General features: G+C 48.5%; 1 protein-coding gene and 1 pseudogene across 1 annotated transcript in view; one reads left to right on the forward strand and one right to left on the reverse strand.

Annotated features, from left to right (window-relative positions):
• Nucleotides 1–13,924, forward strand: part of LOC132710747 (uncharacterized) — a 35,202-nt gene extending 21,278 nt beyond the window's left edge. The window contains 2 exon segments of the mRNA XM_087885396.1: nucleotides 10,930–11,059; nucleotides 12,286–13,924. Coding sequence (XP_087741522.1) covers nucleotides 10,930–11,059; nucleotides 12,286–13,790 — 1,635 coding nt within the window. The 3' untranslated portion in view covers nucleotides 13,791–13,924.
• Nucleotides 172–9,133, reverse strand: LOC148116124 (uncharacterized; annotated as a pseudogene).
• Nucleotides 13,925–17,523: the final 3,599 nt, after the last annotated feature.

Raw genomic sequence — 17,523 nt, forward strand, 5'->3', positions numbered from 1 at the left:
TTTCTCTTCTTCCACAACATGGAGAGCAGAATAGCATTTTCAAGTTCCTGTCAGCCAGCATAACTTCCTCTGGTTATCTTGTTCTGCTAGGTACTCCTCCAACTTTGAGTTTATAAGAAGCAATTTTTAAAAAGTCCTTCAAGAGTAAACGTATCGCAGTGACAGTAACTGCTAGAGACCCTTTTTGGGGGAGAATTCTTTGACTCGGAATTCTGCAAGGCTAATGAAAAATAACTAAATACTCACATTGCCACATTACCATTTTTAAAAAACCTTATTTATAACCAGTAGTTCAAAAATAAGCAAACTGTATTAAAAAATAAAACCGACTATTAAAATCCAAAGGGAGTGGCCGTGTTGAGCATGTAATCCAGGAATACAAAATAATTTCCAATCCTCTGATTTGAGCCTCGATTAGGAGATCAAACATTCCCGCTTTGCAAAGGCTGAGAAATGAATTTCCCAGGGAATTTTCTCTTCTTTGTTTTCTTCCTTTCAGCCAATGGCTCAGACTACTAGATGAATCAGTGATAGACAGAGCGATAGATCAGTTGATCCAGAAATGGGATTACTTTACTGAAAGGCACTGAAAGTTCTGCAGAGAAAACTCTCCCCCTGGGGGTCGCCAGCCTACATTGTTTGGCCGACGGCACCCTGAGGAGGCCCTCTCTGTGGGAGCGTAATGGTCGGTGGGAGGCAATCGGTGGCAGAATGCGGTCCTGTAAATAACCAGGTCCTAAGCCATGGAGCGCTTTAAAGGTGGTAAACAACACCTTGAAATGTACCTGGAAGACCACCGGGAGCCAGTGCAGCTCGCGCAAGAGGGGTGTTACATGGGAACGACGAGTCGCCCCCATTATTACTCGCGTGGCTGCATTCTGGACCAGTTGGAGCCTCCGGGTGCTCCTCAAGGGGAGCCCCATGTAGAGAGCATTACAATAGTCCAGACGGGAAGTGATGAGGGCGTGAGTGACTGTGCGCACGGCGTCCCGATCCAGAAATGGACGCAACTGGGAGATCAGGTGAATCTGATAAAAAGCCCCCCTGGCCACGGCCGTCTTATGATCATCCAAAGACAGCTGTGAATTCAGGAGGATGCCCAAGTTGCGAGCCCTCTCTGAGGGGGGTAAGATCTCATCCCCAATAGCCAGCGATGGTGTTAGCTGACTATATCGGGCTGTCGGAAGCCACAGCCACTCAGTCTTGGAGGGGTTGAGTCTGAGCCTGTTCCTCCCCATCCAGATCCGCACGGCCTCCAGGCAACGGGACATCACGTTAAGGGCATCATTGGGGAGGCCTGAGGTTGAAATGTACAACTGCGTGTCATCAGCATACAGTTGACACTTCACCCCAAAGCTACGGATGATCTCACCTAGCGGCTTCACATAAATGTTAAACAGGAGAGGCGAGAGGACTGACCCTTGCGGCACCCCACAAGTGAGGAAGCTCAAGTTCGACCTCTGCCCCCCCCGTCAACACAGACTGCGTGCGGTCAGAGAGGAAGGAGGAGAACCACCGTAGCACGGTGCCCCCCACTCCGACCCCCTCTAGCCGACACAGCATGATACCATGATCGATGGTATCAAAAGCCGCTGAGAGATCTAGCAGGACCAGGACAGAGGAGCAACCCCTGTCCCGAGCCCTCCAGAGATCATCAACCAATGCGATCAATGCCGTTTCCGTGCTGTAACCCATCCTGAAGCCCGACTGGCACGGATCTAGATAGACAGCTTCATCCAGGAATCTAGGAAGTTGTCTCACCACCATATTCTGAACAACCTTCGCCGCGAAGCGGAGGTTGGAGACAGGACGATAATTAGCTAATACAGCCGGGTCCAGGGAAGGCTTCTTGAGGAGGGGCCTCACCACCGCCTCTTTCAGGACGGATGGGAAGACACCCTCAATCAATGAAGCATTGGTAATCTCCTGAAACCAGCCTCGTGTAACCTCCGGGAGGCCAGCACTAACCAGGAGGGACACGGGTCCCATAAACATGTGGTAGCGTTAAGCCTCCCCAAAATCCTGTCCACGTCCTCAGGAGTCACATGGTCAAACGCCTCCCAGATAACACACTCAAGACTCACCTCCGTCATCCGGTCCAAGGCTATCCAATCAGAGTCCAGGCCGCCCCGAATCTGAGCAATTTTATCATGCAGGTATTGTCCAAAATCCTCAGCTCTACCCTGCAAGGGATCCTCCCTCGCTCCCACCTGTAGTAGAGAGCGGGTCACCCTGAACAGGGCGGCTGGGCGGTTCTCTGCAGATCCAATAAGAGTGGAAAAATAGTTAGATTTCGCCACTCTTATTACCACTAGGTAGGTCTTGATATAAGACCTCACCAGTGTTCGGTCAGATTCAGTGCGGCTAGACCTCCAATCGCTCTCTAGGCGTCTTTTCCGGCGCTTCATCTCTCTCAGCTCCTCAGAGAACCAAGGAGCCAATTGACAACGGCACCGAGTCAGAGGCCGCAAAGGCGCGACGCGGTCCAAGGCTCCGGCGGCCGCCCTGTCCCAGGCGGCTGCCAGTTCCTCAGCCGAGCCGTGAGTCAGAGCCTCTGAGAATGGCCCAAGCTGCGTCAGGAACCTCTCGGGGTCCATTAGGCGCCTGGGACGGAACCACCTGGTCGGTTCCGTCTCCCTGCGGCGAGGGGCAGCAGTCTGAAAGTCCAGCTGAAGGAGCGAATGATCTGTCCATGACAAGGACTTAATGACTAGGTCCCCTATTGTAAGATCATTCAACCACTGACCAGAGACAAAAATCAAGTCCAGCGTGTGTCCCCCAGTGTGGGTGGGGTCATGAACTAACTGGGTCAGGTCCATGGCCGTCATGTAAGCCATGAACTCCCGAGCCGCTTCCGACGTTTCACTGACGGATGGCAGGTTGAAATCCCCCATGACCATAAGCCTGGGGGTATCCACCGCCACCCCGGCTATTACGTCGAGCAGCTCAGGTAGGGCAGCTGCTACGTGGCAGGGAGCCAGGTACGTAGTCAGCAAACCCATCTGCACCCCCTGACCCCACTTCACAAAGAGGGACTCACAGCCAGCTATCTGAGGAACAGTGGCCTCACTGTTCAGATTACTTTACTGAAAGACACTGAAGGTTTTGCAGAATCAATGAACTTGATAAAACTTCCCCAAATATTTCTTCAGTGGAAGTAGTTTTCAGATTTGTTCACGTTCTCACCTAATATTAGGACTTGTGCAGTGGTGGGGTTCAATTTCTTTAACAACCGGTTCTATGGGTGTGGCTTAGTTGGGGGTGTGGCTTGGTGGTCATGTGACAGGGTGGTGTGGTTATCTGCTCATGTGACCGGGTGGGCGTGGCTATCTGGTCATGTGACCGGGTGGACTTGGCTGTGTGCATAGGGACTACTCAGAGGGCTGAAAAAAGTCATTTCTGACTGATCCTCGCACTTTTGACTGGTCCTCGCACTTATGACCATACTCACATTTATGCCCGTTGCGCCATTCTTAACAACCGTGTCAGTCATTTCACCACTACTTCTCGTCACCACGGTGAAAAGATAGGGTGCAAATCGTAAAATGTGAGGACAGTCGTAAGTTCAAGGACTGGTCCTTGCACTTTTGACCGGTCCTCGCACTTATGACCATCCTCACATTTATGCCCGTTGCGGCATTCTTAACAACCGTGTCAGTCATTTCACCACTACTTCTCTTCACCATGGTGACAAGATAGGACGCAAATCGTAAAATGTGAGAACGGTCGTAAGTTCAAGGACTGGTCAAGAGTGCGAGGACCAGTCAAAAATAACTTTCAGCCCTCTGAGTAGTCCATATGCACATAGGGACTACCCAGAGGGCTGAAAAAAGTGATTTCTGATAGGTCCTCGCACTTTTGACCGGTCATCATTTATGCCATAATTTATCTTCTAGTCCAGAGATCTCCAACCTTGGCAACTTTAAGCCTGGCAGACTTCAACTCCCAGAAAGCTGGCTAGAGAATTCTGGGAGTTGAAGTCCACAAGTCTTAAAGCTGCCAAGTTTGAAGACCTCTGAGCTAGGGCTTTGGGACCAGCCTTTTGGGGAGGGGGTCCCATTTGGAGAGACCCCCTGCCTCTCAGGAAGCATCAGGCCCAGGCAGAGAAAGTTGCCAAGGTTGGAGATCCCTGGACTAGAAGACCTCCAAAGGTCCCTTCCAACTCTGTAATTCTGGTATTGGCAAACAAGCACAGTTAAGCTACTTAAATCCTCCAGAGCAGTGGTCCCCAACCTTTTGGACCTCAGGGACCACCAAGTTCATACTTTTAAATTTCGCGGACCACTAATACGAATCCAGTGCGCCGCTTGCTTTAGCACCTGGACTCCCAGTGACGGGATAGGGTCCTTCAGGCACTCTCCCCCCCTCTTTCTCTCTCCCCCCCTCTATCATTCTCTCTTTCTCTCCCCCCTTTCTCTCTCTCTCCCACTCTTTCTCTCATTCTCTTTCTCTCCCCCTTTCTCTTTCCCTCTCTCCCCCACTCTCTCTCATTCTCTCATTCTCTCTCCCTCTCTCCCCCACTGTCTCTCTCTCATTCTCTCATTCTCTCTCCCCTCTTTCTCTCTCCCCCACTCTCTCTCTCTCATTCTTTTTCTCTCCCCCTCTTTCTCTCTCTCTCCCCCACTCTCTCTCTCATTCTCTTTCTCTCCCCCTTCTCTCTCTCCCCCACTCTTTCTCTTTCTCTCTCCCCTCTTTCTCTTTCCCTCCCCCTTTCTCCCATTCTCTTTCTCCCCCCTTCTCTCTTTCCCACTCTTTCTCTCTCCCCCCTCTTTCTCTCTCCCTCTCCCCCTCTTTCTCTCATTCTCTTTCTCTCTCCCCCCTCTTTCTCTCTCTCTCTCTCTCGCTCCTCCACTCTCCCCCACTCTCTCTCTCTCATTCACTTGCAGGGGGCTGATCTAGTGTCTGCAATGAAGAGCAAAATCTGGCTTCTTCTCTCTGCTGTAAGTGCAGCATCAGGATTCCATCTTGGTATATTTGCAGTGCAAGGCAGCCCTCATTTCCTGCTGACTCGGAGCGGTAAACAGCATCTGGTTCGGGGAGCAGCCGGATTTTGCTCTCCATTGCTCTCTCGGCCCCCTGCAAGTTCTCATCTCTCGAGAAGCCCAACCAAAGTTTCCCGCACCACTTCAGGGAGCGCTGCTCGAGAGACGAGAGCTTCCTAGAGAGCAATGGAGCAATGGAGAGCAAAATCCGGCTGCTCCCCGAACCAGACACTGTTTACCGCTCCGAGTCCCAAGTGGCAGGAGATGAGGGCTGCCTTGTGCCGCAAATATACCAAGGTGGAATCCTGACGCCGCACTTACAGCAGAGAGAAGAAGCCACATTTTGCTCTCCATTGCAGACACCAGATCGTATTGCACCACCTGCAAAAATTTCCAAATGTAGCCCTGCCCTCTAACAGCCCTCCTGATGTTCAACTGTTGTCTCTCAAGGAGGATACTTGGCCATCTTCATGCTTGAAAGGATTCTACAGTGTAACAGCAGATGTCTCCCACCTTGGCAGCTTTAAGACTTGTGGACTTCAACTCCCAGAATTCTCCACAATTCCCCAGAATGGGCTAGGCGGGAGTTGAAGTCCACAGGTTGTAAAAGAGCCACAATTGCCCAGCCCTGGGCTAGGGTAGGCTGATGCCACGCGGGTGGGAGGAGGGGCGGGCGAGCTAGCAATTTAACAAAAGGTTCGGTGTGCTGCGAGGCCAATAAATTGCAAAACAACACCGAACCGTTTGTTAAATTGCAATAAATTGCAAAAAAACACTGAACCGTTTGTTAAAGAGCCTTGGTAATACAGTGGTCTAAAGCACCCTGTTATTAACACCAACTGCCTGCAATTACTGTAAATTCGAATCTCGCCAAGGCTCAAGGTTGGCTCAGCCTTCCATCCTTTCTAAGGTAGGTAAATTGAGGACCCAGTTGTGGGGGCAATAAGCTGACTTTGTATAAATATACAAAAGGATGAAGGCTATTGCTTAGCGCATTGTAAGCCGCCCTGAGTTTCCAGAGAAGGGCGGCATATAAATCAAATTAAAAAAAAAAATTACTGGCCAGCAATTTAACAAACAGTTCAGCCGAACCGCCTAGAACCGGCAGAATCCCACCACTGGACTTGTGTGATGCACAGCCATTTAACTTGGTGCACATCTTTACTTTGGGAATTTGGGAACAATGGAACAGAATAACAGAGTTTATAGGGAACTTGGAGGTCTTCTAGTCCAACCCCCTGCTCAGACAGAAAGCCCTATAACATTTCAGATAAATGGCTGTCCAATTTCTTCATAAACACCTCCAGTGTTGGAGCACCACAATTTCTACTCTTGAATCGTTTCCGTCCACTGCTTCTTGGAACACTGCTATCATGTCACCCCATCTAGTCCTTCTTTTCATCAAACCAGACTCACCCAATTCCCTTATATGTTTTAGCCTCCAGTCCACTAATAATTTTTGTTGCTCTTCTCTGCACTCTTTCTAGAGTCTCAAGATCTTTTTTACATCTGGCAACCAAACCTGGATGCAATATTCCAAGTGGGGTCTTCCCAAGGCCTTTTAAAGTGGTACTAACACTTCATGTCATCTTGATTCCATCCCTCTTAATGCAGCCTATGATTCTGTTGGTTTTTTTTCTTTCTTTTTGGCAACTGTAGCCTACTGCTGACTCCTGTTTAAGTGGATGTCCACTAGGACTCCAAGACCCCTGTTGCCCTTGCTACTCTTCAGCCAGGTATCACCTCTTCTGTGCCAGTCCATTTGGTTTTTCTTTCCTAAATGTAGAACCTTACATTTCTCACTGTTGATCAATCTGTTGATCCTTCTGTATCTTGAGTGTTGCTATTCCTGTCAATTTATTTATTTATTTATTTATTTTATCAAATTTCTATACCGCCCTTCTCCTTTCGGACGGTGAACAGCCAAGTAAAACACTTTATATACAAAAGTTAAAATAGATTTAAAATAATTAAATAATTTGGCCCATAATTTAGAACATTACAATTTAAAACCAATTTCAAATTTTAAAAACCCATCATAAAATCAGGACAGCCTGGCTAACTGAAAGAGATAGGTTTTAAGGGCCCGACGAAAAGTCCGGAGGTCTGGGATCACTCGTATTTCTGGGGGTAGATTGTTCCAGAGGGTAGGTGCCACCACAGAGAAGACCTGGGGGTCGCCAGCCAACATTGTCTGGCCGACGGCACCCTGAGGAGGCCCTCTCTGTGGGAGCGAACTGGCTGGTGGGAGGCAATTGGTGGCAGAAGACGGTCCCGTAACTACCCCGGCCCTAAGCCATGGAGCGCTTTAAAGGTTATCACCAACACTTTGAAGCGCACCCGGAAGTCCACCGGAAGCCAATGCAGCTCGTGCAGGAAAGGAGTCACATGGGAGCGCCCCGTCACTCCCATAATCCCCCGCGCGGCCGCATTCTGCACCAGTTGGAGCCTCCGGGTGCACCCCAAGGGGAACCCTATATAGAGAGTGTTACAATAGTCCAGACGAGAAGTGATGAGTGCTTGAGTGACTGTGCGTAGGGAGTTCCGATCCAGAAAAGGGCGCAACTGGCATATCAGGTGAACCTGATAGAAAGCCCCCCTGGCCACGGCTGTAGTATGCTCTTCTAAAGACAGCCGTGCATCCAGGAGGACGCCCAAGTTGCGAGCCCGTTCCGTGGGGGCCAATGATTCGCCCCCAATAACCAGCGATGGCGCCAGCTGGCTATACCGGGACGCCGGCAGCCACAGCCACTCGGTCTTGGAAGGGTTGAGTCGAAGCCTGTTTCTCCCCATCCAGACCCTCACGGCCTCCAGGCACTGGGACATCACTTCCAAGGATCGTTGGGATGGTCTGGGGTGGAGATGTACAGCTGAGTATCATCAGCGTACTGATGGAACTCCACCCCAAAACCACGGATGATCTCACCCAGCGGCTTCACATAAATGTTGAACAGAAGGGGCGAGAGGACCGACCCTTGTGGCACCCCACAAACAAGGCGCCTCGAGGTCGACCGCTGGCCCCCTGTCAACACAGATTGTGACCAGTTGGAGAGATAGGAGGAGAACCACCGCAAAATGGTGCCCCCCACTCCCAATCCCTCCAGCCGGCGCAACATGATACCATGGTTGATGGTATCAAAAGCCGCTGAGAGATCTAACAGGACCAGGATAGAGGAATAACCCCTACCCCGAGCCCTCCAGAGATCATCCACCAACGTGACCAATGCCGTTTCCGTGCTGTACCCAGGTCTGAAACTGGACTGGAGCGGATCAAAATAGACAGCTTCATCCAGGTACTGGGGAAGCTGTCACGCCACCACACTCTCAACAACCTTCGCAATAAAGCGAAGGTTGGAAACTGGACGATAGTTAGCCAAAACAGCCGGGTCCAGGGAGGGCTTCTTGAGGAGGGGCCTCACAACCGCTTCTTTTAAGGCAGCCGGCAAGACACCCTCACTCAAAGAAGTGTTAATAATCCCCTGGAGCCAGCCTCGTGTCACCTCCCGGGAAGCCAGCACCAACCAGGAGGGACACGGGTCCAATAAACATGTGGTCGCGTTCAGCCATCCCAAGATCCTGTCCACGACCTTGGGAGCCACAGGATCGAACTCCTCCCAGATAACACTCTCAAGCCCTGCCTCAGTCATCTTGTCTGAGCTAACCCAGTCAGCGGCCAAGTCTTCCCGAATCTGAGTTATTTTATCATCCAGATACTGTACAAAATCCTCAGCTCGGCCCTGCAAGGGGTCATCCCGCGCTCCCAGATGGAGAAGGGAGCGGATCACCCTAAACAGGGCGGCTGGGCGGTTATCTGATGACGCGATAAGAGCGGCAAAATAGCTAGATTTCACCGCTTTTATCGCCACTAGGTAGGTCTTGATATGAGACCTTACCGATGTCAAGTCAGATTCGGATCGGCTGACCCTCCAACCGCTGTCTAGGCGTCTTTTCCGGCGCTTCATCTCCCTCAGCTCCTCGGAGAATCAAGGAGCTAAGTGAGTTCGGCGCTGGGTCAGAGGCCGCAAAGGCACGACTCGATCCAAAGCCCCGGCAGCCACATTATCCCAGGTGGCCACCAGGTCTTCAGCCGAGTCATGAGCTAGAGTCTCAGGAAATGGCCCAAGCTCCATCTGGAACCTATCAGGATCCATCAGGCGCCTGGGGCGAAACTACCTGGTCGGCTCCGCCTCCCTGCGACGGGGTGTGGCGGTCAGAAAGTCAAGTTGAAGGAGCGAGTGGTCCGACTATGACAAGGGTTCAATGCCTATATCCGCTGTATCAAGGCCACTGAACCACTGACCAGAGATAAAAACTAAGTCCAGAGTGTGTCCACCTATGTGAGCAGGGCCATGAATTACTTGGGTCAGGTCCATGGCCGTCATGGAAGCCATGAACTCCCGAGCTACCTCTGATGTTTCACCGATAGATGGCAGGTTGAAATCCCCCATGACCACAAGTCTAGGGGTATCAGCCGCCACCTCGGCTATGACGTTGAGGAGTTTGGGCAGGGTCGTTGCCACGTGGCAGAGAGCCAGGTACGTGATCAACAGACCCATCTGGACCCCACGACCCCACTTCACAAAAAGGGACTCACATCCGGCTATCTGAGGTACAGTGGTCTCCCTCGGATCAAGACTTTCCTTTATAATAACCGCCACCCCCCTGCCCCTGCCCTGAGCTCTCGGCTGATGGAATGCTTGGAAGCCTGGTGGGCACATATCCACGAGGGGAACCCCCCCCTCATGGCCCAACCAGGTCTCCGTAATACCTGCCAGGTCCGCTCCCCCCTCCTGAATAAGGTCACAAATGAGGGGGGCCTTATTTACTACGGACCTGGCATTACACAACAACAGCCAGAGATTCGGGCCCTGAGACTCTGAGCAGCCTGGGAAACGGGAAGAGCTAAGGGGACCGGGGCATGCAATCGCTCAAACGTAGCGAGTGCATGCCCCCACCACACGATATGGCCCCCTGCTCCCGCCATACCTGCCCCTCCCACTCAGCGTATTAATAGAAAAGCCCTCAGCAGAGGGCATTTTAACAGCCCTCTTTCCCCCAGAGTCCATACCCCCCGTGGCACCATTAACTGCCGGGTCAGTCCCCATTCCCCGTGGGTTTTCCCCCAAACCCACATAACCTTCCCACCCTCTAGAACCCCTTAAAAGTCTATTTAAAAATGTCCTTAAAAAACCCCTCAAACCCCTTTTTGCGACATGCCACCTCTCGGGGTCCCAAGACCCGTCATTAAAGTGGGCCCTCGATAACATAGAGGGCCAAGCCTGTGAGACGGGGGAGTCTCACAGCGCAAGAAGCTTAGCCCTGGAGTACATTCGAACACTGGAATGGTAATACAGGTGTGGCCTAGACATGGCCTACGGGTCTATAATGATGGTCTCAAACGTCCAGGAAGCAAGACTAAATTAACCGGAAGAATCACAACTACCCTCTCACGGTAATGGGCAGGAGTCCTCATGTTCTGTCCAACTGAGGGAGATATTCAAACCACCCTCTCACGGTGGTTAGCCATCTTAATCAAGGCAAGTTGGAAAAGTCCAGAACCACCCTCTCACAGTGGTTTGGCCCTACTGGTCCTGGAAAGATGAGCATCCCATCAGCGGCGAACGTAGTATGGAACCGGCTCCATCAATCCTCCCGTAACTGTCTTGTCTTCCATACAGCCAGGAAACAGGACGAAAAACAGAGCCAGGTCCCAAGCTCCAGGGTAAGAAAGTCCACATTGACCGATGGCCGATAACAGGGCCAGAAAAAAAAGGGGGGGGCATTCATAGCGACCCAATGCCTGAGCCGTCCACCGGCCTCTCCAACCTCAATTTGGTCTAGTCTGTAAATTTGATGAGTTCCCCTTCTATCCTCTTGTCTAAATCATTCATGAAGATGAACAGATCTTGCGAATCCTTTTCTGTTCTGTTCTTTTTTCCGTGTTCAGGAGAGTCTCGTGTCCTTCGAGGAGGTGGCTGTGTCTTTCTCTGAGGAGGAATGGTCTCAGCTGGATCCTGACCAGAAAGCGCTGCATTCGGAAGTCATGCTTGAAAACCATAGGAACGTGGCCTCTCTGGGTAAGAGTTCTCTAGTCCCCAATCAGAGAGTTCAAGAAGACAAATTATAGTTAATTTTTTTATTAAAAAACCACTAATCAGATATCGTCTCCTGGGAGGGAGAAGGAAAGGATCTTCTCGTACTCCCAAGGAAGGAAAGAGTCAATGTCTCTTTGCTTAGATGCTTTCTCTGCCATTTCTTATCTCTATTTTTCCATTTCCATTTATTTATTTATCAAATATCAAATATTTGAACTTATCTGTGGGGGTATTGCAGAAAATCAAAGGACTCAGACTTCGAGATCAAGAGAAGCTTTATTTGGCCAAATATTGCATTCAGTTTTGGTCGCCACGATGTAAAAAAGATGTCGAGACTTTAGAAAAAGTGCAGAGAAGAGCAATGAAGAGGATTAGGGGACTGGAGGCTAAAACAAAGAACAGTTGCAGGAACTGGGTATGTCTAATTTAATGGAAAGAAGGACTGGGGTGACATGATAGCAGTGTTCCAATATCTCAGGGGCTGCCCCAAAGATTGACTCATCCTCCATCCTTCCGAGGTAGGTAAAACGAGGACCCGGATTATGGGGGCGATAAGCTGACTTTGTATAAACAAGAACACCACTTGGATGGGGGGGGCGAAAGCCCTACTAAGCAGGTATATACAAAAGTATGAAGGCTATTGCTTAAAAAGCATTGTAAGCCGCCCTGAGTCTCTGGAGAAGGGCGGCATATAAATCAAACCAATAAATAAATATTTAAATAAATAATCAAGGAGAGAAGCAATTTAGAACTAAGGAGAAATTTCCTGACAGTGAGAACAATTAACCAGTGGAACAACCTGCCTCCAGAAGTTGTGAATGCTCCAACACTGGAAGTTTTTAAGAAGATGTTGGATAACCATTTGTCTGAAGTGGTGTAGGGTTTCCTGCCTAAGCAGGGGGTTGGACTGGAAGACCTCCAAGGTCCCTTCCAACTCTGTTATTCCGTTCTATTCCTTAACTCTAAACTGAGTGAGGTTTGCATATATAGAGATAATTGTAAAGAAAGAGATGTTTTCTAGACATCTTCAAAGCTTTCATGACTTATGAATATAGAAATCATCATGTCTATATCACACCCCTGTAAGCGTGCAAACATACAACCTAATGGAATTTCGGAGAAATTCAGAAGGAAATTCACTTGACTTTCTACGCTTTGATCTTTTTCTCTAACCTTGTTATTATTTTCATTTCCCTTTTGCTTTGAAGGTAATAATGGGCAGGAGAATCAAGAGTCCTGTGAACTGTTCCAAGTGATCAATGCTAAAGATGGAACGGAGAAGTTTGGAATTCGAATGGAATTCGGAAGCCATGAGAAAAATCAGTCAAAGAATTGGAATCAGGAAAGCTCATCTTCCACTGATGCTCCGATGCAAGACTTTCTTGCCCAAAAAGAGAGAATAAGGAAAAAATATGTTGGGAAAAGTGTGAAGCTAATCAAAGCTAAAGTACAAGTAAATGAACACGATTTAACCCAAAACAAAGGAGAAGATGCTATAAGAAGACACAACGGACAAAATTACAATGGGACATTCATTCTTTCTCTTGGAAATAACTTCCTTACTTCTCCAAAAGCGATTGACACAAAAGAGAAGCCTTATAAATGTTTGGAATGTGGAAAATGTTTTAGGACAAGCTGGCAATTTACTATCCATAAAAGGATCCACACAGGGGAGAAGCCGTATAAATACACGGAGTGTGGAAAGACCTTTGCTCGAAGAAGTCATTTTATTTCCCATAAGATGATCCACACAGGGGAGAAGCCGTATAAATGCGAGGAGTGTGGAAAGAGTTTTGCTCAGAGAAATGGACTTACAAGACACAAAAAGGTACACACAGGAGAGAAACCATTTAAATGCATGGAATGTGGAAAGACCTTTGCTCAAAAACATAATCTTATTTCCCATAAGATGATCCACACAGGGGAGAAGCCATATAAATGCATGGAGTGTGGAAAGAGTTTTGCTCGGAGAACTGGACTTACAAGACACAAAATGCTCCACTCAGGGGAGAAGCCGTATAAATGCACGGAATGTAGAAAGACCTTTGCTTATAGAAGTAGTCTTATTTCCCATAAAAGTATCCACACAGGGGAGAAGCCATATAAATGCACGGAATGTAGAAAGACCTTTACTTATAGAAGTAATCTTATTTCCCATAAAAGGTTCCACACAGGGGAGAAGCCATACAAATGCACGGAATGTGGAAAGACCTTTGCTCAAAGTGGTCATCTTATTTCCCATAAGAGGATCCACACAGGGGAGAAGCCGTATAAATGCATGGAGTGTGGGAAGAGTTTTGTTCTGAAAAATGGACTTAGAAACCACAAAAAGCTCCACTCAGGAGAGAAACCATTTAAATGCATGGAATGTGGAAAGACCTTTGCTCGAAGAGGTAATCTTATTTCCCATAAAAGAATCCACACAGGGGAGAAACCGTATAAATGTACGGAGTGTGGAAAGACATTTACTCATGGCAGTGGATTTAGAAGGCACAAAAAGCTCCAGTCAGGAGAGAAACCATTTAAATGCATGGAATGTTGAAAGACCTTTGCTCATAGAAGTAGTATTATTTCCCATAAGAGGATCCACACTGGGGAGAAGCCGTATAAATGCATGGAGTGTGGAAAGAGTTTTGCTCACAATAGTCATCTTACTTCTCATAAAAGGATCCATGCTGGGGAGAAACTATATAGCAATAGCGATTCCACTTAGATTTATATGCTACTCCACAATGCTTTACCACTTTATCTCTGAGCAATTTACAAAGTCAGCATATTGTCCCCAGCAATCTGGGTCCTCATTTTAGCGTTCTTAGAAGTATGAAAGGCTGAATCAACTATTAAAAGTAATCTATACGAGTTCAAACTGTTTTCAATAAAATGCCAATTTGAAACTGTTCAATTTCCACTTATTTAAAATGCTCCATTCATTTTCTTGCTGAAATATTTCTTCTCATCCAGAATTTGCATTTCTTGCTCACTCACGATTTTCACTTTGCAAAGCCGCTGCCTTTTTTTTAGCTATTCCACAAAGATCTTTAATGTTCCCAGATGCAAATAGGCTTATGATGAAAAAAACAAGAACAACCCACACCTGAAATATTGTTCTTTGTCTGGGTGGCAACCAGATTAGAACTCTGCTTCAAATTACAAATAACAAATTGAATGTTCTTCAGCATTATAGAATTAACAGTTATTAAAAACAATCCCTCAACAGTGAGAAACACTTAGCAAAGTACTCTGAGCTGGAGTGAACCTTTAAAGAACCTTCTCGGGGGGCTCACCAGGGGTGGGGACTAAAAATTTTTACTACCAGTTCTGTGGGTGTCGCTTATTTTGTGGGCGTGGCTTGGTGGGAGGTTAATGTAACTGGATGGGCGTGGCCATTTAAAAAAAACTTTTAAACCTTAAGAGGTTGCAGAAAAAATACTTTTAAAAGCCTCTGACGATCCCAGCTGAGCATTTTTTGGCCGAAGAGGTTGTAGAAAAAATGCTTTTAAAAGTAAAAAAAAAAAAAGCCTCTGATGAGGTGGGCGGGGTAAGCGAGCAGTAACCGGGCCGGGGACTGGTTCGGGGGCGTGGCCAGCCAATGTTATTACGGGTTCTCCGAACTACCACAAATTTTTACTACCGGTTATTGCGAACCGGTGCGAACCAGGAGCAACCCACCACTGGGGCTCACCCAGATCCTCCCATTAATCCAACTAAGAATTGTGCCAGTTAGAGGATTTGGTGAAGGAGGAGATGAAGAGTAATCCAGTCAAAGGATGTGTGGTGATCCCTGGATCTTACTGATTCAGCCTCAATCTGCCCCCACCTTCCCTTTCCCCAAGGTTCCTCCCCCCAATCCCTTCCACACTTCTTGCCGCCAGTGGTGGGTTGGCCCCGATTTGCACTGGTTCTATAGAACCGGTAGTAAAACCGGCGGGAGGCTCCACCCACTGACCCCGACGTCGCCAAAATGGTTCTGCACCTGTGCAAAAGAGCGTGGGAGCGAAGCGAGAGCGTGCGGCCCCGTTGCAAACTGGTACTAAAGGTAAGTAGAACTCACCCCTGCCACCCCATCCCGGCCAAGCTGCCATCTGGGACTCAGACCCCTCCCCACCTGGAAGGAGGCCAGCCAGCTGCAGGCAGAGCCAGGTCTGGGGGGTCTCCCTTTGCATTCCCCCAAATCCGCCCCTCAGCAAGGATCTTGGCATGGCTCTGCCAAAGCCTTGGTGCATCCTGGAATCAGGGTTGTCAGGGCTCTGGACATGGTCAGTCAGATGTCCCATGTGGCATCTGAAGTAACCAACTTGGTGTTCCGTTCTGGGTCCTCCTGTGCCTCTCCTGTGCCTCCTTCTCTTCCTTCCCTCCAGCCAAGCCCACCGTCACCATCTCCTCCACCACAATGGACCCCGCTTCCCCCAACACCATCCTCCTTGTGCACCACGATGGGCTTTTACCCGTTGAGGTCCAGTGGCTGAAGAACAGGTGGCCGGACAAGGAAATTTTGGAGATTTTGGGCAGCTTTTCCTTACACAGACCTGAAAAAGTATTGCAATGAAAAAGAAAAGCACGCACAAACACTAGCCCCATCTTCTCTGTTCGTATGAAACTTCTGCAGAGTGGGAGCAGGGGAAGTGGGCCCTCCCTTCTTGATTAATCTTCTAATTAAGTCATTTAGGGAGAATTCCAGAATCTCCTGCAGATGAAATGGGGAGGAATCCCTGGTCCTTCCCAGCCTTTTCCTCCGTGAAATGAGCCTATTCTCCCTCTAGCTGTCTCTGCCTATCAACCACCCCCTGCAGTGTGGGCCTGCCTTGGGGGAGGGGGTTGAAAGGGAATAAAAATATGTTATTCTCCCTGGAGCTGCTTCGAGAGAATCCAGGATAGGATGGGTGTTGCTCTGTTCTGCCTGGAGACTGAGCACGTGATCATAATTTGCACATGTAGTCCCTCCTTCCTCGCCTGGTGCTTCCCCAGTTCGGCTCAGTCTTCAGCGCAGAGAGATGTGTTTGAATGAGCGGCTTCACCTTTCATTCTGTGATCATCTAAGCGTGAGCTTTCGAAGGGATTTATTATTGTAATTGTGAGGATCGCTTTTGCGATCAGGCTGCTAGCTGGTCCGCTGGCTAGCGGCTTTTTGCCGGCTTTTCTACAGCTGAGGTCCCCGCCAGGTTCTGAAGGCCCTGGCTGAATCCCTGCCTCTGGCATCACATCTTCTCCAGCCTCCTCATTGTTTGACTCGAGTGCCAGCTGCACAGGGTGAACTGCACCACACCAGCCTCCTCGTTGTCAGAATCAGGAGATAAAATCAAAACCCTCGACTGGAAGGTGCAACTGAAGAGGTTTAATGTGGAGGAAATACGCAGCTGCTGTCCAATGGAAGAGGGAGATACGGACACAAACGGTTACTTTTATATCCATATAGCCTCCCACCGACCAGTCCGCTCCCACAGAGAGGGTCTCCTCAGGGTGCCATCGGCCAAGTTATGTCGGCTGGCGACACCCAGGGGGAGGGCCTTCTCTGTGGGAGCCCCAGCCCTGTGGAATGAACTGCCCCCGGAAATACGTAAGATCTCCGACCTCCGGGTGTTTCGTTGCGCTCTGAAGACCCTGTTGTTCCGCCAGGCCGGGCTATTAACATAACGATTTTAAACTGGGGTATTTTAAATTTCTGGGATTTTAATTGGAGCCTAATTATTTAATGATTTTAAATTTTAATTGTTGTTTTGTTCTGTGTTTTTAAATAGGCTGTACACCGCCCTGAGTCCTTCGGGAGAAGGGCGGTATAGAAATAAAATTATTATTATTATTATTATATAAATGAATTTAAGATTCGCAGCAGAGAAGACAGTCAGGAACATCCTGAGGTAAATCTCAAATGGCACCCAGAAGGAAAAGGCGGGAAAAAGGGAAACGCCCCCTTTCCACCCACAGCAACCAATCGGAGCGCAGATCCCCTCAGCCACAACAGGGTCTTTGAGACCATTGTGCATTTAACCTTCTTCAGCCATTAAATTGAATATCTTCACATTTAAAGTGTTCAAAGGAAACAGACGTAAAACGACTTTGCTTTTGTCCATTAGATGGAATTGTCAGGTTGGAATAATTGTTTTTTTTCCTTGCACTGTGCTAAAAAGAAGTCAATGTCTTTCTTTCCTTTTTTTCTTGTACCTCAAACTTTCTTTTCCCCTCTTTTTCTCCTTTCCTTAATTTCCTATTTCTATTTTTCTTTGTGTTTTGTATAATAAATAAGATCTGGAGACTCTAGAAAGAGTGCAGAGAAAAGCAACAAAGATGGAGGCAAAAACATATTTAAAAAACTTGGTTCCTGGAACTGGGTATTTTCTAGTCTGACGAAAAGAAGGAGGGCAGACATGATGGCACCTTCTGATATCTCAGCGGCTGCCAGAAAGAATATTTATTTTTTCTCTTCTCTTCTCTTCTCTTCTCTTCTCTTC

Source organism: Pantherophis guttatus, chromosome 2, assembly GCF_059756535.1.
Source record: "Pantherophis guttatus breed Tessera chromosome 2, ASM5975653v1, whole genome shotgun sequence".
In the NCBI taxonomy this organism is placed as follows: domain Eukaryota; kingdom Metazoa; phylum Chordata; class Lepidosauria; order Squamata; family Colubridae; genus Pantherophis; species Pantherophis guttatus.